This window comes from Sander lucioperca, chromosome 3, assembly GCF_008315115.2.
Source record: "Sander lucioperca isolate FBNREF2018 chromosome 3, SLUC_FBN_1.2, whole genome shotgun sequence".
In the NCBI taxonomy this organism is placed as follows: domain Eukaryota; kingdom Metazoa; phylum Chordata; class Actinopteri; order Perciformes; family Percidae; genus Sander; species Sander lucioperca.
The window spans coordinates 8,753,868-8,775,423 of NC_050175.1; the positions used below are offsets into that span (position 1 = coordinate 8,753,868).

At 40.9% G+C, this 21,556-nt stretch overlaps 1 protein-coding gene across 3 annotated transcripts in view; it reads right to left on the reverse strand.

Moving 5' to 3' along the window:
• lrp4 (low density lipoprotein receptor-related protein 4) overlaps positions 1–21,556 on the reverse strand; it is a 140,584-nt gene that overhangs the window by 47,698 nt on the left and 71,330 nt on the right. For all 3 annotated transcript variants that reach the window (XM_031323572.2, XM_031323571.2, XM_031323573.2), the window contains exons 3-6: positions 14,349–14,465; positions 1,443–1,556; positions 1,233–1,349; positions 67–195 (exon numbers count right to left, since the gene is read on the reverse strand). In XM_031323572.2, coding sequence (XP_031179432.1) covers positions 67–195; positions 1,233–1,349; positions 1,443–1,556; positions 14,349–14,465 — 477 coding nt within the window. The remainder of the gene's footprint in view (positions 1–66; positions 196–1,232; positions 1,350–1,442; positions 1,557–14,348; positions 14,466–21,556) is intronic.

The following is a 21,556-nucleotide window of genomic DNA, read 5'->3' on the forward strand; positions in this document are numbered from 1 at the left end:
GGTCTTCATAATGTTGGGAGGTGTGTTTGTGTGTGTGAGTGATGGTGAGTGATGGAGAGAGCTTACAGCAGTCCGACTCGTCCGACCAGTCTCCACAGTCGTCGTCTCCGTCACAGTGGTAGATGTCCAGGATACAGCGGCCGTATGCACACTGGAACTCCTCCACGCTGCAGGTGGCTGCCATTACATCTGAGGCTGCACAGACAGACACACACACACACACAGACACACACACACACACACACACACACACACACACACACACACACACACACACACACGTTAAACAGATGCTGGAGAAGATGGTGCAGCAGCTGGCTGTCCGAGGCTCTTTGAAGCATCCAGGCTTCACTGCTGAGTCTGTCAGAAACTATACATGAAATGAAAGCGAGGCTCAGCTCTCTATTGAGACAGTGAATATGTTAACATGCTCAGCAGTTAATCAGTTCCTGTAAAATCTTACTTTCCATGTAGCTGATCAGTAACCACATGTGTCCCCTTCTTGCAGCCATAGTTGTAAATCATGACGCTGCAGCATGAAGAGTTTTTGATCGGAGCGTCTGGACTGACGTCGCTTAGAGACAACAGACTCTCTTGTGATGTTTAATTTTTACAAATAACATACTGTTCATATAGGAAACCTATTCATATATAGAATCCTTTATTTCAGGTTTCAAATTTTAGTCTGATATTGGATTATTGTGGATGCGAGGAAGAACCGCTGCTATGAGCAACAGCTTTTCTTCTCATCCTGCTACTGCTGCCACAGAGATAAGCTCCCTGTTTGGATACATTCGCTCTCTTATAAAAATCCAGTTAAAAAAAGAAATCAGCTAAATTATTCTTTTACATAGATTCGGGAAATCGGGCTTCTCATTCCCAAGCCAACAACAGTTGTATGTAAACACACTGATGAATGGGATGAAAAGCTTCTCATGAAAAACATCTTTTGATTTGTTTTTCCCTGTAGCCAATTATTTATCTGAATTGGCCCAATTATAAAATGACACTCTTATTTCGACGCTCCCTAGAGAAAGTATCCACTCTGGAGGGCATGTTAAAAATAACTATGTGATAGAAAACGCAGACTCTGTGCGGGTGAAGGCCCAAACGTGTTTCACAACACCAACAACCATGTACAGTGTGTAGTTCCTTTCACTTGAGAAGCATTAAGCCACACACACACAAACACACACAAACACACACACACACACACACACAGTGTAACTTACGGCAGTTTTCCTCGTCTGATCCGTCCTTACAGTCCGTGTCTCCATCACAGTACCAGTGCTCAGCGATACAACTGCCATCTGTGCAGCGGAACTCCTTGTCTGAACATTTACGCATGTCTGGTATGGAAAAAACAAACCAAAAAAACTTGTGTGAATGAATATGTGCTTGCATGATGGTGTTCATGCGTGTGTGTAGATGCGTTTACCTACCGCACTGTTCATCACTGTTGTCCCCGCAATCGTTGTCGCCGTCACAGTGCCAGAGGCTGCGAATACAGTAGCCATTTTGGCAGTGAAACTCGTCCTCTTCGCACTCTCTGGGAGCTGCAGAGAGAAAAAGAAAGAGAGGTTTCAGAGGACAGGTAATGAGGATAAAACAACAGTGAACAGCAGATAGTGTACAATAATGTGATAAGGGGCAGCCGTCCCTGAGCACTGCTGACATTATACAGTATCTACAGCTGCACTGACACTTGGGAAACTGTGGTCTTTTATGAGGCTCAGAGAGATTTTTATCTCTGTAAACAGGCTGAACTCTCCCGAGGCTGCAGGTCTACAGTTCAAATATCCTGTGGTTCGATCTCAGCACATAAGACGCCTGATTGACAGCTACTGCAACTCAGTGAGGAGGTCTAAAGAAAAGTCACACTGAATGTGTGCGTGGCTCTCTTCACGGTCATTGACTGATCAGAGGTTTTTTTAAACCTTCTCAGGACGTGTAACAAATGCTTTACAAAAACGCATGAAACCAAACTACCTTAACGACTGGCTGTAAAAAACTAAAATGGTGATTCATACCCTCAGGGTTCACAAAGGCTGTGGTCAGCTTGACATAACCAATGGTGGAAGATCCTTAACTTAAGTATAAGTACTAATACCACACTGTGAAAATACTCTGTTACAAGTAAAATTCCTGCATTGAAAATGTTACTTAAGTAAAAGTATGTAAGTATCAACAGGAAAATGTACTTTAAGTATTAAAAAGATTTTTTTTTTTTTTTTAATCGAGAATCGTTTTTGAATCTAAAATTGATTTTGAATCAAATCTTGAGCCTAAAAATCGATATTGACTCGTGACATTTTCTGAATCGTGCACCCCTAATATATACACTACCGGTCAAAAGTTTGGGGTCACTTAGAAGTTTCCATTCTACTCCATTACAGACAGAATACCAGCTGAAATCAGATGCATTGTTTTTTTTTAATCAGGGCAGCAGTTTTCAGATTACATTATGTGCTTACATAATTGCAAAAGGGTTCTCGACTGTTGTAGAAAGAAGTGGCTGATCTTTAATGCAATATCTACATTGCCCATTATCAGCAACCATTCATCCAATGTTCTAAAGGCACATTCTGTTTACTAATCGGATATCATTTTAAAAGGCTAACTGAGAAAACATTGGAGAACTCTTTTGCAATTGTGTAAGCACATAATGGGATCTGAAAACTGCTGCCCTAGTTAAAAAAACAATGCAACTGATCTCAGCTGGTATTCTGTCTATAATGGAGTGGAATGGAAATTTCTAAGTAACTTTGGGTAGTTAAATTTATAATAAAACATCATATTTTATTAACTACATGTGATTTGTGTGGCAAAAATAAGTTGTGAAGTAACTAGTAACTAAAGCTGTCAGGTTAATGTAGTGGAGTAAAAAGTACAATATTTCCCTCTGAAATGTAGCGGAGTAGAAGTGGAAAGTGGCATGAAAAGAAAAGACTCAAGTAAAGTACAAGTACCTCAAATTTGTACTTAAGTACAGTACTTGAGTAAATGTACTTTGTTACATTCTACCACTGGAAGTAACTGATGCCAAAAGTGACAATCTTACATGGAAAAAAAAAACAGCCATAGAAATATTTTAAACCACAATTTAGCATAATCCTCATCTCCATCGTCCACCTGTATGCTCAGTGTGTTCCATACAGTTTAACCAAAAACAGGGCTAAATACATACACTGCATCTATTTAAATCCAATCAGGTCAGAAGAAATGTATAGTTCAACTGTAAAAGGTGTCAGAAGGCTTTAACTGTAGTGCACGTTGGACTGTCGAACAGCCTCCACCCATAACCTTTAAGACGCCGGAATTGGTGGAGTTGCATCCGATAATTTCTGTCATTTTCCGAAACAGACAATCAGACATTCACATGCACTTTGCACTACGATTAGCCGGATGTGTGGAGATGAGAAAGTAGGCAGGGTTTGAACTTCTCTCTCACGCTCCAAGAAAGCCTTCCTGGAAAGATTATTAACCCTGACAAAATGTTATTAACCCTGAAAAAAATGTTATCTTCCATTCGACCATGCATCGTCCTCAAAACTGAAAATTACTTTTTCTAACATTTTTGTCTCTTTTGGCGCTTTTTTCAATGTTTTTGACACTTTTTTGACGTTTAACGCTTCTTTTCACTACCATGTATAAACACCACTAACATCAACATATTACTAGATTTACACTTATTTTTGGAATTCATGGTCAATAAACCTCATTTATAGGAAATTATACCTAATTCTTGAGTTAAAAAGCAGAAATTATGATTTTTTTTTTAGACTAATATTAAAGGTAGGATAATTACAGAATGGTATATGTCAACATTCACTCGAGATTACTGTTTCTTTTCAAATGCAAAAAAATTGAATAAAACACAAAATTCAATGAAAGTAGAGATTTTTGTTGTACTTGCGAAGCGCGTTGTATGGAATCATCCATGTTATTTTTGGGTAATCAAAATTAGGTAGTTAAAAAGAAACCCATATTTCTGATATAGACATTTAGACAACGGGTCACATTTGACCTGAAGACAACACAAGGGTTAAAAAATGTGCACCTTTATCCCCATATTTAAACAATGATCATGTCTCCCCCCTCTCTACGACGGACGACTTTTCACCCCGTCTTCAATTGTGATTGTTTAGCTATGAAAACCTTTGCCCTCGTACGAACTACTTCATCTTAACATATCTTGCTTTAGTACAGTATATGCTGTAACACATCTTTAAGAACACGTTTGGGAGATCTAGTCCAAAAAAAATCTGTAATGTCTTTAACTAGCGGGAATGTAAATATTCTCTATTTTGCCTTCCAAAAGTTAAATGTAGTCTGTTTTAAGTTGAGGTGGATGTCCCACCATTAGTTGATTCTTTGGCATTATGACCACGAATAAGACTGCTGACAATAAAATTTGCTAAAAGACAGATGCAAAGACCATTCTTCTTGGCTGTGTTAGTCCACCATATTTTAACAATATGCAGTAAATGTGTATTTACGTTTGTGTCTAAACTTTTCTGCTCAAAAGACATTTTCAGGAATCTATAAGCTGCATAAAAAAAAGCTGATCTCTTAACAAATCCCCAGTTCCTTTACATTTTAAGCCAGTTTGAATTCAGGATTGGTATATATCCTATCAAAGCTGTTTTATGTCTTAATTACATATACTGACTGCTGTGCGTTAGCAAATGTTGTTTTAATAGACAGTTAACCTTGAGACTGAAGATAAAAGACACATTTGTCACTCATACCAACAGCCGTGACGATGCAGTTAGACAGAAGTCACTCCCTTCAGTGAACTTTCAGCACTGTGACATTGACAGTGTTTCAGTTGCAAAGCCTTTCACTTATCCAAACAACTCTTTCACCTTGCCTCTTTAATCACACCTCCATTGATAAAAGACTGAATGTATTTTTTCAAAACACCGCCTTCTACTGTTACCACCGCAAATCGATGGCAAAACCCAGCCACGCTCGCCTGGGGCCGAGTAAACAGGACCGTCGAGGAGAACCAATGATGGATGGCCCCTGGCAGGAGGTAATCTATAATTTAACGCTGTCATGTGTGTGTGTTAGACAGCTGAGACAAACAGAGAGAGATAAGGAGAGACAGAAACAGAAGGATGCCCACAGAATAGAGGGGCAGGCGAAGAAGAAGATGAAGCTTTTCTTTATTTCAGTGAGATTTTTTATCTTTTCTCAGTTGTGTTGCATCACAGCACGAGTCAAGGCTGCTGGAGACGCGCTCCACTTCTGAGAGACAGGAGGCCCTAGAGCCTTATGTGTGTGTGTGTGTGTGTGTGTGTACATGTATTGTAGACCTCTGTGAATAGCGGATATTTCTGCATGTCCATTAAGCCTAGCATATAGTCTATATCCTTGACATTGATTGCTCCGTTGCCGCCGGAAAATCAGCCGGTTCTTACTCATTTAGGCTGGATATCTGTCCCCTTGGGTTTCCTTTGTGTTGGCATTTTAAAAGTTCCTTCTGAGCCTATTTTGCAGCGGCACCGCGGCTTTTCTCTGGTGCTTAGCACCGCCCAAGACGATTGTGATTGGTTTAAAGAAATGCCATTAAACCAGAGCACGTTTTCTTCCCATCCCTGAATGCTATGTGGAGTAGCCAGACTCTCCTCCAGCGTGCTTTGGAGGAGGGTCTGACCAAGCGAGACTACCTAGCATAAGAGATGATTTGACTCTGATTTAATCATTATATGAAAGACAATGTACACAAAGGGGAACACCACCTACAAAAAAAAAATCCAATATGTTATTTCCATGGCCTAGGAAAGTTCACTCACTATATGTGAACATGAGCTACTCTCGCTCAAAGCCAGAAACCAGAGAAGTAAGTCTCAAACTTGTGATGTCATCAAGCATAAAGTCTGGAGATGATCCATAGCCGAAGAATGAGAAAGAGATTTTTTTTCTTCTTTTTTATACCCATGAGCTTAAAAACATCTTTCCTAATTCATTGTCTATGGAGCAGTTCAGTCTTTATAGTTGACGACGTCACAAATTTGAGTTTTGGCACTCTAGTTTTTGGATTTGGGAGAGTTCATGTTTAATAATATTCTTGAATACGACCATAGGAATAACATGTATGGATTTTGAAAATGGGCATAGTTTCTCTTTAAAAGAATAACGGTTGCATTACAAAATAAATAAGGTGAAATGAAAACAAGGTAGGAAACAGTAAATCTAACTCAAAAAGAATGTTTTTAAGCTAACATTCATACAATTTTGAGATTATTTAATATATATATATATGATATACGTTTAAGCGTTAAAAAAAAAAAATTAAAAAAAAAATCCAATAATGAAATGTGGGCCGATATATCAACTGTTTAACAAACGTTGTCCAATATATAAGCCTGGACGATTTATTGCTCTACTTTCGGCAGCTAAACCTCAGCTGACCTCACCCACATCAACCTCTCCTCAGCCAGAAAAAAAAATAAAGAAGGAAGATTTAACGGTCAAAGGTGGGTCCAAATGAAAATTTAATTTTACGCGCACTATCGACAAATACACTCATTCAATCCATTATTCAACTTGTAAGAAAATAATTGATTTTCTCCCTCTCTCTCCCCTCCCATCAGCGAGGTAAACAGAGGGAGGTCGGAGGTCAACAAGCCCTGAAGACGCTCATCATTCACACAGCAGCCAAACATCAAAGGGCAAAGGGTGCTGGGAGTCATTACCAGGCTCTCTGCATGTATGTGTGGTGAAACGGTGTCATGTTTTTTTTCTCTCTCCGTGAAATGTCTTTTAGACTTCAAGATTTCAGAATCTCATGTTCACACACCCACACATCCACACAGAGACACACCTCAGCCTCCGTGTTTTTCTAAAAATCCTGACAAGTACTTCAGCTCCAGCCGAGCGTAGCGGATTGTCTCCCCGTCTCTAAATAATGAAATAAAACCACTGCATCATGGGGAGAAACAAAAACATATTGGGGAGGTAAGAGACGGACCACGGTGAAAAAGTGAAGAGAAAGAAAGAAGCATGAAATAATAAGTAGTTTGGGGAAAGGGGGGAGGGAGGGAAATTTACTGGGCATGAAGATGAAAAATTCATAGCTGGCTCGCAGCAGACAGATCCCTCCATCAGGAAGTGATTCAGTGTCTGGCTGCTGATACAGTATGTGGGTCAACAGAAGAGGGGGAGAAGAGATGACAGACAGATATGAAAAAATCATCCAGAAGAGAGAGCTAACCTGTACCTGCTGTATACACAAACTATATGAGGCATAGTACAAGAATTACTATGGAAAACAACCACTGTCAAGATTGGGGTGTATATAAAGTTAGAGATTTGATTTAAAGGACCAGTGTGTAGGATTTAGGGGGATCTATTTGCAGAAATGTAATTTAATATTAAAATGTGTGTTTTCATGAGTGTATAATCACCTGAGATTACGAATCGTTGTTTTTGTTAGCTTAGAATGAGCCCTTCACATTAGGGGTGCATGATATATCGACTCAATATCGTTGCGCAATATTATATCGAAAGTGTTGCGATAAGTATACAATATTTTGTTTATTTTGTGGAGCGCTGCGTCCCGTCCGTTGGCTGTGTGGCTTAGTTGTGTTTGATTTAGAACCCGCTTGAAACGCTGTAATGATCATGTTTCCTTGGCCAGTTACCGTGCCACTTGCACATGCTAGTGCACGTCAGCGCACGGGGCCACTACGTGACAAACCCTATGGAGCGTACCACGTGTGTGCATATATTAGCAGAGTGACAGTGTAAGTGAAGAAATAGATAGAGACAACAAAACGGAATGAATCAGAGAAGCGAGAGAGAAGTTGTGTCCTGTTCTCTTTATTTATATATTTTATACTGTACCACCAGTAAAACATGCCCTGTTCTGTAGATATGGTCCTTATTTATTTATTCATGTTGGACCAGTCCAATATGACTGTCAGTTGAAATAAACCTTGTGTTGTAAGAAAACTTGTTTAATTTGTTATGAATCGATTTTGATGCGTTTTCCCATAACTTATGTAATTTTACATGTGTTTAAAAATATCGAAATTGGGCGCCCGGATAGCTCAGTTGGTAGAGCGGCCGCCCATATGTAGAGGTTTACTCCTCGACGCAGCGGGTCCGGGTTAAACTCCGACCTGCGGCCCTTTGCTGCATGTCATTCCCCCCCTCTCTCCCCTTTCATGTCTTCAGCTGTCCTGTCAAAAATAAAGGCCCAAAATGCCCATAAAAATAATCTTTAAAAAAACAAAAATATATATCGAAATCAATATCAATATCGCAATATTCATAAGCGATATCGCAATATCACATGTTGTCAATATCGTGCAACCCTACTTCATATCTACATAGGGAGTGGGTTCTCTTCCATGGAGCCTGCCATGTTGCACCGCCATGTTTCGACAGTAGCCCAGAACGGTCAAACCAAACACTGGCTCTAGAGAGGGCCTTTCACGTTTTTACGTTACCTGAAGGCCACCGCAGGTTCTACTCAAGCGGCAACCTCCAGTGCTGAAAAATGGAGCCAATGCTGAAGTGCCAAAAACTGCAGTTCATCAACTGGCCACTCGAGGCTGGCTCAAGGGATCTCGCTCACTTTGAGCTTCATTACAGCTCTTCACAAACCTATGGGTAACATCACGGAGACTATGTCTATATTTTATACAGTCCATGGTTCTACTAACGCTTGGAAAGAGAGGGGTGTGGGAAGGGGGTATTCAGGGGGCTGCAATTTGCATCCTCACTGCTAGATTCCACTTAATCCTACACACTGGTTCTTTAATAGCTGTTAAAGCATGAAGCTGCCTGTAATCTAGGGCTGAACGATTAATTGCATTTGCGATAATATCGCGATATATTAAAACGCGATTTCCTAATCGGAAAGGCTGCGATTTGGTCACATGACTCGCGAGAGCAAATCAGTCTGCACTCCGCAGAGAAAGCATCAACTAGCATGCTAACGCTACGCCGTACCTTGAGCTGATTTCTGTCATTCAAACAACTCTGAGTTGTAGTTTAAAACTTTTACAGCCATTTTAATAAAATGAAGGGTTTTATTCGGGCTTGAATCTATACATGCAGTTAATGGATACAGGCACACAGAACTCAAGGCTCGGTTAGCAACGATTAGCTCTGATTAGCGGTTAGCTCCGTTATAAAGATATGAGTGGAGGAGCTGCCACTGAGAGGGGTAACAACCAGACTGATAAATGACGTTTGGGGAGCTTTCACAGCAGCGTGGCCGCGGCGTTTCAACAGTTTTATTAGTACAATTAATCCCATGGCAAGAACACCAGCAACTAGCTAACGTAACGATAGCCTCTCTGAACAAGTGCACACGGCAGCACGCAACTTCACGAGGGGGAGGGGCTGGAGGCAGCTCCTCTCTGTGCACTGTAAAAAAAATACACTGGTGTGTGTGTGTGTGTGTGTATATAGATATATACTATACTATATTTTTACTTATTTAACTGTCTAGTGTGTAATTGTGTGTTCATACTATAAATTATTATATTATTCTTTGTTGAATAATACAGAAGACAAAGAGCTTAAAAAAATAATCGGATATCGAATCGCAATCGCAATATTTGGGAAAAAAATCGCAATTAGATTATTTTCAAAAATCGTTCAGCCCTACTGTAATCACGGCATCACTATTTTTTTTTATTCACGGTAAATGGAAGTTGCCCCCTTCCCTTTAATACAGATGCCACTATAAATACTGAACAATCTAAATAATTCTAAGTAGTCATCTTCAAATTTTCAGGCACACTAGCACTGTGGCAACTGAAAAGAATGAGATGCCCGCACTCTGCTGATGCTCCCATACGTTTATTGTGCTGCAACGTTTCAAGTCGAAACGTATGGGAGTATCAGCAGAGTGCGGGCATGTCATTCTTTTCAGTAGTATCCAGCCCCTTTTTGCCCTGCACCTCACTGGTGGAGATGTGCACACTACCACTACTGCTCTACACGTAGCACTGTGGCACATCTGAATTTCCATCTAGTGCTCACCAACAGGTCAAAATGTCCAAAATGTCCACTTGTACAACAATTAAGTTCATGACTACGTATTTAAAAAATAAAATGACCAAATTCGTCTCGGCATGCATTCATTTTATCACACACACACACACACACACACACACACACACACACACACACACACACACACACACACACGGTCATTGCCAGCTTATAACATCAGCTAACATCTGTACCCAGTCTGTAAGATTGGTACATTGGCTGTTTGGGCCGAATAAACACAGACAGCACAAATGGTCCAGCCAATAACGTGTGGAGAAGATTTGCTTGGCTTTCTGTCTGAACACACCTTTAGAATGCAAACACAACCATGGTTACATGAGTTTTTGCACCTACAGTATGTTCCTAGACAATGTGGCCCATCTGGCCTGCAGATATCCACCTGCTGGTTCAGGAGTCTCCTGAGCTAACCAAACACACAAAGCTTTCTTCTTCTGCCTAAAAGCTTCCTCCACCGAGTTCTTGGGTTATGTGCTTATGTGTTACGTTTTTTTTTTACTAAGATCTAATGTTAAAGTATGTGTTTGTGAAGGGGGCTTAGCTCCAAGCAGAATCACCTTTGCTGTTGTGATTCATTGAGAGAGCCATCAAAGAGCCGAGGCTTTTCCACCAAATCTAACTGTATAGCCATTTGACATCATTCTTTGACTGGAATAAAGAAATCATTTCCGCTGATTGCCTTGCCAACCTCACTGTGACGTCAAGACTCCAGGGAGTTCCCCTGCTTTTGTTACAGTATGCTAAGCTAAGTTAAGCATTCACTGTCTGTAGATTAATACTTTATCGTACAGACAACTCAAGGAACAGCTCTGAAGTGATTGCGAATAAGCACGTTTCCCAAAATGTCAAACTATTCCTTTCAGTGTTTGACCAAAATTCAGTTGTTCCCACACTAGCTTTCTCTTCTGTACTTGTGATCAGCATAATAAACTCAAAAATAATTTTAAACAAATGAGCTAAGCTTTCGTGAGCTAGATAAAGGGCAAATGGTTGATAAATCAACGATTCCTAACAACAACAACATCAACACAGAGAGAATTATTGATGTTAAAATGTGACAATGAGTGAAACAACTTGGTGGTTGACAATCCTTTACACTGAAGTTTGTTATAGCTAGCGGAAGATGTAGAGGGGGGAAAAGAGCCTGTATTGATCTTTCAATAAAAGTTAGTCACTTAAAAGGACACGGCAGACTCTTTATGCCATGTGTTGTCTCCATCAGGAACACGTCACTCCCTGAAACTATTTCTGTCTCTGCACTGAGTGTTAGGTGTGATTAAACTGAATCACCAAATTGACACTGACAGTGTGATGAACGATTGGTGTGCGGTGTACATCCACACGGATCAGATGGCACACATGGAGCCTTCTGAGTCATTATGGGTAAATACAGAGTCTAAAAGAGGACGATGTGTTCACAGAATCTGACCACTAACTCCACCGAGACTAACACACACACACACACACACACACACACACACACACACACACACACACTACTGTTACCTCCCAACCCCAACCTCAGTGGCGTAACGAGCCAACACTGGGCCCTTATGCAGGATTATCAAGGCGGGTCCCCCTACTACAGCACGTGACGTGTGGCACATCTGAATTTCCATCTAGTGCTCACCAACAGGTCCAAATGTCCAAAATGTCCACTTGTACAACAATTAAGTTCATGACTACGTATTTAAAAAATAAAATGACCAAATTCGTCTCGGCATGCATTCATTTTATCACGCTAAGGTTGAGGCTGAGCTGCCACCCAAATATACATTAGGCATGCACACACACACACACACACACACACACACACACACACACACACACCCTACTGTTACCTCCCAACCCCAACGGCGTAACGAGCCAACACCCTTATGCAGGATTATCAAGGCGGGCCCCCCTACTACAGCATGTGATGACAGCGCAATGTCCACGAGTAGGCTACCATGAATAGGACAGGATAGGATCATAGAGACACAGCATATAAGAGATGAGATGACATCAGGAGTAGCCTATGCACACCACAACAACAAAAAAACCCTGGTGAATGTGCACCATAACACATGAAAAAACACACAAGGCCAGTCCTTCCAGGATTTCGCAGCCTTTTTTTGAGATTGTTGCGGCCCAAAATGCCTGATTTCGCGGGAGCTTTTGTAAAAAATTGCGATAAAAGTTGCGACGTCTTTTGTATGTTTGTTGCAATGAAGTTGTGGAAGACAGTGAAAGAAAAAAAAAAAAAGTTACAATTTTTTTTGTATAGTTCTTTAAAAATAAAAGGAAACTTGTTTGGGGGGAGAATAATAAATATTACTATTAATTAATTACTCTGGGCTGAGATTTCCTAGTAACCTTACCAAAAAGGCTCAGGATGCTGCAAATGTTGGTATAATATGAAAACGGCTGGTGGATTTAAGACAAAAAATAATAATTTATTGAATGAATCAAATTTGAACATATCTGTCAGTGGCTTGTTGATCTTTACATTGTTAGTTAATTTCCTAACCTGGCCTGGGACACACATTCATACGGTTTGATAAAGGACTTTAACTTATCATTGCACTTACAATAATGAGCGGAGCTGTCCTCAATTTAGGTCATCCTGAAAGTCTCATCTGCGGTTTTTCCTGCATCCACTGTGTGTGAGTGTGTGTTTGTGAGTGTGTGTTTGTGTGTGTGTGCGTCAGTCGCGGGGGGAACGGAGCAACAGCCCCGCCCACTTCAGACAGCCGACAGGATTGAAACAGCAGCAGCTTCTGGCGACTTTAGAGTGAAAAATCATTACAGCGTACATTGATGTTAAAATGTATACAGGTTGGTGTACGTTTTGTTGGTAAATGTGAGATGTTCGAGTCACACACGTGTCTCGTCCATGGATGTATTAAGAGAACGGTCTTGTTTTCATATCAGAAACAAGGAAATTAATTTGACCCGTTCTCACTCCCGCTTGGTCAGTGGCTGCACGTGGGACTGCTGGGATTGTCACGAGTAATGAAAATGTGATAGGGGGCCCCGGCTGTCAATCAATATCTTCCAGTCACGCGGGCCCCTGATTGGTCTGGGCCCGTAAGCAACCATGTACCCTGCTTACCGATAGTTAAGTGTCTGCCCAACCTAATCTTAACCTAAACCTTATTCCAACCTTAAAGGGATTCTTTGCCATTTAGCATTGTACTTCTATAAAGTTAGGTGACTCAAAGAATAAATAACAAATTTGAACAGACCTTAGAAGCTGACATTCAGTACTTCTTAGTTTTTGATACTGAGTGGATCCTACATTTCCTATTATGTTTAGTTTAGTTGAATATTTTTAAGACCATCCCTGTCTGGTTAATGCACGCGTTTTTTTTCAAACTCAACACCTACAGTATGTCATATGTCAACTTTCCAGTCAGCCTCCTAGTTGTAATTCCGAGTCAAGGATATTGTAAATTTCTGACAACTACAATATCTTCCACTTTGTGAAAAGAACTACAGAAGCGTTCAAATAGAAATGGCTGCAAAGCCCTCATTGCTCCAGAAGTGACAAATCAAACCAATTCAGCTAATTTAAGAAGGAACTATACAGTAAAAGTTTAAGACGATCTACGCTACAGCAAAAAAAAAATTCAGGTTCAACTTTTCATTCTTCCCTTTCTGCCAACATGAATGCAGCATTAACTCCCTAAACAGCTATTTGAAAAGGTGAGTTAACAGACATAAGGCTATCCCTTTCCAAAACTGTAATCACTGTAAAACTTAAAATGGTCCTCACAAAGACAGAAATATAGTAGCACACCTAGCCACCAGGCAGCAATGCATATACAACTGCAGAAGCAGACAGTCTCCTTACTTCACCCACTGCAGGCCACATTCTGCCTGGCTAGCAGCTGAGGGGTATTTTGGGTTCAACACACACACGCACACACCTCCATAAATCATTGGAACGGAATAAACTAAGGGCAAATGTCAGAGTCTTGTGTGACCGTGGGAGTGCTGCTCTCTCGCCAGTGTTTGTTTGTGTGTGTGTGTGTGTGTGTGTGTGTGTGTGTGTGTGTGTTTATGACTGTGACAACCACAATTCCTTTAGACTCAAAACAAACACTTCATTGCACATGGCTGCCTCAAACATCTGTCCATTTTAATAACTCATCCCCCTGAGCCTGTCAGATTATGTCGAAAGGTTGTGTGTGCGCGTGTGTGTGTGTGTGTGTGTGTGTGTGTGTGTGTGTGTGTGTGTGTGTGTGTGTGTGTGTGTGTGTGTATCAATGTGACCGGCACTGTCTGTCTATGTGTGTGTGTTGACAAGAGAGAGGAAGTGTACTTACGACAGTCCTGTTCGTCAGAGTCGTCCTCGCAGTCGTTGTCTCCGTCACACACCCAGGAGCGACGGATACATTTGCCGTTGTCGCAGTGGAAGTCCAGCGGCGAGCAGGTAGGAAGCACTGCAAACAAACAAGGCCAGACAACAAGTCTATCAGCGGGAACAAACAAACAAACAAACAAACACAAGGTGAGGCTGAAGGTAGAGGAGAGTAAGCAGTTGTTTTTAAGGAGGTATATTACAATATTAAGTTTAAGCAATTTGGCTGAATCTGGTTTTCTGAAATGTGAATATTTGCCCGTTTTCATCGTCGTCTGTGATTATACACTGATTTTTTTTCTGGACTGTTGCTTGGACGAAACAAGCAATTGTGATATGTAAACTTGCAATGGTATTTTTCATAAATTGACAGACTCTTAGAAACAATCATTAGTCGCGGCACAACAAATACAGTGTACTAAAAGTAAGTAAACTCAGATGTCAGTCAGGATCATGATCAGATGTGATGTCGATCCAACACAGCGATGAAGTTTTACCGATTTTACCGAGTCATCACTCCTGTATGACAGCTGACTGCTGCAGTGAAGCTCAGAGTTTGACAGACACATTTTAAATGCAGGAGGTGTTTTATTCCCTGTCTGGTCTCAGCTCATCCAGAGCCTGAGCCTGATCTGGATTCACGCATCCTCCTCTCTCCCACCTCTTTACCCTGAGAGCAGCACTGAGCTCAGCTCAGCACATTCCTCCATAACTTCATATCCGCTCTAAGTGCAGCTACTAGCTGTCTAAGCAGAGCCCCAATGACTGGCCCTTTGTCATCCGCAGACAGAGCTAATTTAATTACAGACCAGAGAGGGATGGAGGGAGGGAGGAGAGAAGTGAAGGGAGGAGAAGGGAGGCGAGGGAGCAGCAACTACTCACCGTGGACTCTCACTCGCCTGTCAATACCAGATATGAAATATTGATTGAACAACGCAGACTTTATGAAAAATGTATGACGTCACGCAGCGAGTTAACCAGCGAGGCAGACAGGCGGACGAGTCAGGGCTCAGTGAGTGAATTAAGAAGGCGTGTGTGAGTGTGTGTGTGTTGGGGTGTGGCTCTGGTCTCCAGGGGAAGTAAAGCCCCACTGACCCACATACCCCTGCATGGTTATTACATTATTCAGAGAAAAACACAAAGAGAGAGAGAGAGAGAGAGAGAGAGAGAGAGAGAGAGAGAGAGAGATGAACTCTCCTTCCCCCTAAATTACACGATGGTGGTTGGGCTAAATTTGCATATACAATGCATTTCTGCAAACAATTATCTAAATTATACCATCCATTTCTTTATTTCTTTGCTTCCAGGCAGCCACTGGTTTCAGTTATATTCGGTATGATGAGGAAATCATGTATAGAGACATGACATGTGCTTGAGATATGTCATTCTCTATTACAGAAAAAAAATGTTTGTCACATTTTAATAACTTTCCTATGCGGTGCATTCAAAGACGCTCAAAACATTGATGGTTAAGATGTCATAACATATTTAAGAAATTGACCACTGCTCCCAAATCATGAATCTCTTACCTGAAAAGTAGCATTGCTGTTCTTAATCAAAGTCAACATCTAACTGAAACATTGACACGTACAAAGTGTTTTGAATTAGTTGGTCGACAGAAAATTAAATCAGCAACATTTTTGATAATTGATTCATTGAAGAAAAAAAAATAAATATATATATATATATATATATATATATATATATATATATGATTTTAGTTTCTAAAACCTAATACCTTTTCTTTAGTCTTCTTATAACTGAATATCTTTGAGTGTAAAACTACTGGTCAAAGAAAAAATGTAATTTGTCATGTTGGGCCCTGGGAAACTGCAAATGGCAAGAAAACAATCAACAGACAAATACATTGTGAAAAGTTGCAGCCTTAGAGTTTATAATACAATTGAATGTTGACCCATTCCCATGAAACATCCAAAACTGCTGGCATTGTTCCTATAACTTAAATTACTTAAGTTACAGTTCCGTCTCAGTTGACATGATTCACTCTTAAAAGACAAAGCTCAGCCTAAATAAGATAAGGTTTGAGTGCAATATTTGCCAGAACTGATACAATAAGCTGGAACTGAACAGGAAGTAAAATTCGCAGCGATCCATTTGTGAAACATCCAGAAACATGGTTCCAACGCCTGCATTACGTCTAAAAACCTCTCTTTGTCAAACTGAAGCCGTTTGATGCATTTTGGATGCATCTCCGACTGGGTGTCAGCAGATTTATGGCCTACACAAAAGGAGAAAAATGCTGCTTCTCAACATTTCAATAAATAATAAAGCTTATAAGAAGAGGAAGAGGGTGCTGTGTTGACACCCACACATACAAACACACACATGCAGACATAAGCAAACTTTCGCTGCACACTGTACATAAACACACTCATCCACAGTGCAGAATTGTTGAGGCACACAAATTGGGAGAGATGCAAATTGTATGCAAATAAATACTCCCCTTGCTCTTACTCATACACACACAAGGACACACAGTAGGTGGGGCCTGTGTACTGGTATCAGGGGGATCAGCAGGGAGCATGCTGGGAAGGTTGATAAGGGCTCAGGGCGCTTTGACATTTCTTATCACACAGATTCTGCTCAGGTCAGCGCTACTCTTCTTGCTACCACTACATTCCTCTGTGGCCTGCACACACACGCGCACACACGCCTTCCTAACTTAGTACAGTTCCTGAAGAGCAACACACAACACAAAGTGGACAATGTATTCTACCTTCCTGTGCAACTACTTTCCTACTTTCCCTCCACCTGCCTCATTCCTACATTTCTCAGAATCTTTTTCCACCTCAAAAGAAAAAGAGGGGGTCAGTGTGCTCACTATGCTTAAGCTGACAACAATATTGATGATGTAGATATTTTTGTAGTTAGGAAAAAAGGAAGAGCGCTGACAGAATGATGCCAAAGCAACACCACATCAAAGATGTTACATTTCACAAGTTACTGACGTCAGATGCACAACATATTGCATTCTGGTCCATTAATTATGTAATACTGACACATTCTCTTGAGCACATTCACATAATAGTAGTTGATTCACTAATTTTCCAAACTTTTTGGAAATTTGACTAGTTCATTCACAACCCAGAATGATCCTTCCAGGTGACACAGTAACACAAACACACACACACACACACACACCTTCATTTCTCATCCGGGCTTCAGAAATCCCACTTGCATTCCACAGATCACAAACACACAAGCTCACACACACACACACACACTCACATGCACTCACACGCACTCACACGCACACACACACACACACACACACACGCACAAGGCCTGCCTGCATTGACCATAACACTGCTCACACAGTCTTCAGTAAGCAGGGTGAGTTCATTTTTAAAGAACCTGCTTTGGACTATAAGAGAAAACCTTTATTAAAGCCCCTTGGATGAAATATTCTCATACTCCTCTATCCTACTTAGAGTTTCTGCCTGGACCCCAATATAATAGGCTGACGGAGAATCTGTAGTGAGTCTGCATTATCTAGAGTGACACGGATGCTGTTTTTTTAATGCAACTTTCAATGCTGTGAGCACCACAAACTTCACCCTCAATGTGGCGAAGGTTTAATTCTTAGAATCAGATGTTCCAAACAAAACCAATCTGCTTCGCTCCGTAGAGGTAAGTAAGAAAATATGCCCTTTAAGACTAATCATATTTGGTTTTAATGAAAAACACCTGGATTTTTTTTGACAGGAACAAATTGGTTTGAATTTTCAGACAGAATGTTTGTCCCCACATGTTAAAATTGTAATGTGTTTTCCGCTCTAACCAGCTGCTGATCACTGTAGTCCTCAGTAAACAAGGGCCTCTTGCAATCAGCATTACCCTGAACATTTGAAGAAAGGTAACTAAAGTGTGTGTGTGTGTGTGTGTGTGTGTGTGTGTGTTTGTGTGTGCGTGCGTGTTTTTTAATAAACAAAATAAAAAATTTCAAAATAAGTGCATGTGTGTGTGTGTGTGTGTGTGTGTGTGTGTGTCCCACGTCTTTAGGAGGATTTATGCGTGCGTCTTTAAGTGGCCTTGAGCAGCAGAGTTAATGGCCTCCCCTTTGCTGTAGAGCAGCTGAATCGAGTGGCTCTACTGGGACCAATATATCTGCCTAAACACTGCTTATCACACCGGCTCAACGGATGGGAGGATGGACAGATGAAAGACAGAGAGCGAGAGAGAAAGAGAGAGAGAAAGAGAAAGAGGACACTGTCTGACTGAAAAACATATGGGGATTTCAGAGAGCGATAGAGGAGTCTGAAAGTCTATTGATAATATTTCATCAGAGGAGCTTCAATAAAGGTTCTCTCTTTCAGTCCAAAACAAGTCTGTTCACCTCCAGATTACTGTCATCTACACTGTCTCCACTGACTCATCTGTGTCTACTTTTATTATTTTGACTCCATGTTTGACATCAAGCAGCCATTACACACACACACACACACACACACACGCAAGACTGAGTTCGACTGCAGCAGCTGAGGGTAAACTATGCTGGCAAAAAGCACCTTGATGCTGCTGCCACAGATGGAAAAACATGTCTCACAAAAAAATCCATAAAAAAATTTAAGGGAAAAACAAAACTCCAAGAATACACCCTTTACGTGCAAAAAAAACTCAAACGGCATGATGTGTTCGTCTTTGACACATTATCACGAAAGGCTTGTATCATGTAGAGGCGCATGAGTTCCTCATGGGGGGAGACAGAAACTACGCACTATAGTTTAAAGTCTTGTGGTTTTTCAGATAAAACTATAAGAAGTGGTGGTAACACTTTACTTGAAGAGTGACATGACACTGTCATGAACACATGTAACTGTCATGACACAGTCATGACACATGAACCCTAACTCTAACCCTAACCATAACTTGTCATGACAAAAACCGAATGACATTTACTAAAAGAAGCGTTATGTCATAAACGTTTATGACTTGTTGATAATGTTAATGACACGTTCATGACAGTGTCATGTCACTCTTATGTACATACCTTCAAGTAAAGTGTAACCGAAGTGGTAAAGGTTACCGTGAGCTTTTCGTGCTGCGTTTCGGATCATGACTGCATCGCCGAGGGCAGCATGTGGAATAAACTGACTTTCTATGAGATACAGACAGAATTAGGAAGTGTAAGGGTGTACGCAGGTATTTCGCAAGATGAAGAATACACCACTAGAGATAAGGTTAAACATTGACAACATGGTCCTTTAACATTTTTTTCTGCCACTGCACCGACAGGAGGAGCAGACGTGTCCTACTCACATGTCTGCTTCTCGTGACTGTTTGGCGTGCAGATAAACATCACTGACCAAGAGATTTTATCCAGTTTCTGCAGTCAGATTCAAAAAGTCAGGAGATTTTATCACAACTTAAAATAGGAAGAAAAACAACACATTTCTAATTGAAGATCTTAATATTGGGTAGCATCGGAGTGGATGATTAACTGTTAGGGGCCATGAAGTCCATTTTCAGTTTAGGAAAGCAGAAAATGTCCACCACTAACGCCCCATCACAACACGTTAAACTGACTCTGTGCAGGACATTTAGATAGTTTGTAAGGGCTTATAATTTGTCATTTTTTTCAGAATTTCAAAGTATCTCCCTTGTCCTGCCACAACACCAAATCTCCAACTCAAACTAATCCCCTCTGTTCCTTCCCATGCATCTCAGTCTCTCCCGCTCCGCTCACTCTTTATTTGCCTCTCATAGCCGGCCCCGACAGAGGCGGCTTATCTGATTCTGGGCAGCTCTGGTCGGTAGCCAGCGCATATTTCAGTCCGTCAGAGCAGAGTAGCCCTGCCAGCAGAGTTTATCTTGGCAATGTGTCCGGCGGTGGCCTGTGTGATGGACTCTCTCCACCCTCCTCCACCTCTACAGTAAACAGACCTCCTGTTTCATCACAGCCGCAGCGCCACTCTGCACTCATAAACGTGCTGAAAGCTCACAGCAGACTTATGCTTACTAGCCTTCTCAATCTGTGTTTATCATATTCTGGTGTATCAAACTCAACCCCTGTGACTGTTTATCCATCATTTTACTTCTGTATCACCGTCTGTTTTGTATAATACGAAAGTAGGAGAGTTGGTCAAAGTGAATAATATTTCCCTCTGAAACGTAGAGGGGTTTCCGTACAAATGCATCATACTCATACTGAATGATCTGCAGACATCGTCACAAGACATTTTACTGTCCATCAAGGCCGATTAAAGCAGAAACCAATTGCGCTTGTTGCCATGACGAATCTCTGCCGGGTGCTTGACACCAGTGAGAAACACTTGAGTGCTGACATCCATACAACCCACTCATTTTCTTCCTAAGAGGCTGAATGACAGGAAATAACTCTGATTTTGTCTAATGATGACATTATAAGACTATTATGATTATCTGTCGCTGGATGAATGAAGTTATAATTTCTCTAATGTTGCCTTGCCTGTCCTTTGGACACCCACCTGCAGCAGATAATTCATCTCTTTACATAGATTATTACTTTGGGCTACTTGACTGTTTACTTGATCAAGGATAGGCCTAATTAGTTTGGCATTTATAAATCAGAATGTAGAGGTTAATACTGAACAAGAGGGCTTAAAAGGAAACTATTTCAAAGGGGGTAAAGAGGCATCCTTGAGTTAGAGTGTGAAAAAGACTGGACAAAAATACATGCAATATCTTGTTGGAAAACTTAATACAAAATAAATAAATTCCATAGCTGTCGCACCTTGACATCCCTTTATCTCCAAGTGGAAATTGTGGTCTGATTGAGTTGCTAGATTAAATATCAGAATCCCCAAAATCAGCGTTCTCTGGTGATTATGGATATTCATATAATTTTCCGATTACCTGATCCAGAACGAGATATTTCATTGTACAGGGAACATGTTCCCTTACTGTGCATATGACAATAAAACTTTGAAATGTGAAAATAACTTGACAACTGCTAGACAAAGCGACCATCCTTGAGCCAACAGCATGCGTTTCGGTGCAGCTTTGATTTTAGATAATAGGGCAGTTTGAGAAGAGTTTAGGCAGGTGATAATAAACATGCGCACACACACACACACACACACACACACACACACACACACACACGTGCACTCTGCCACACCGAACTGATTCAACCAAAGCAAACACAGCTGCGGTTGTCTGTCTGGTTATGCA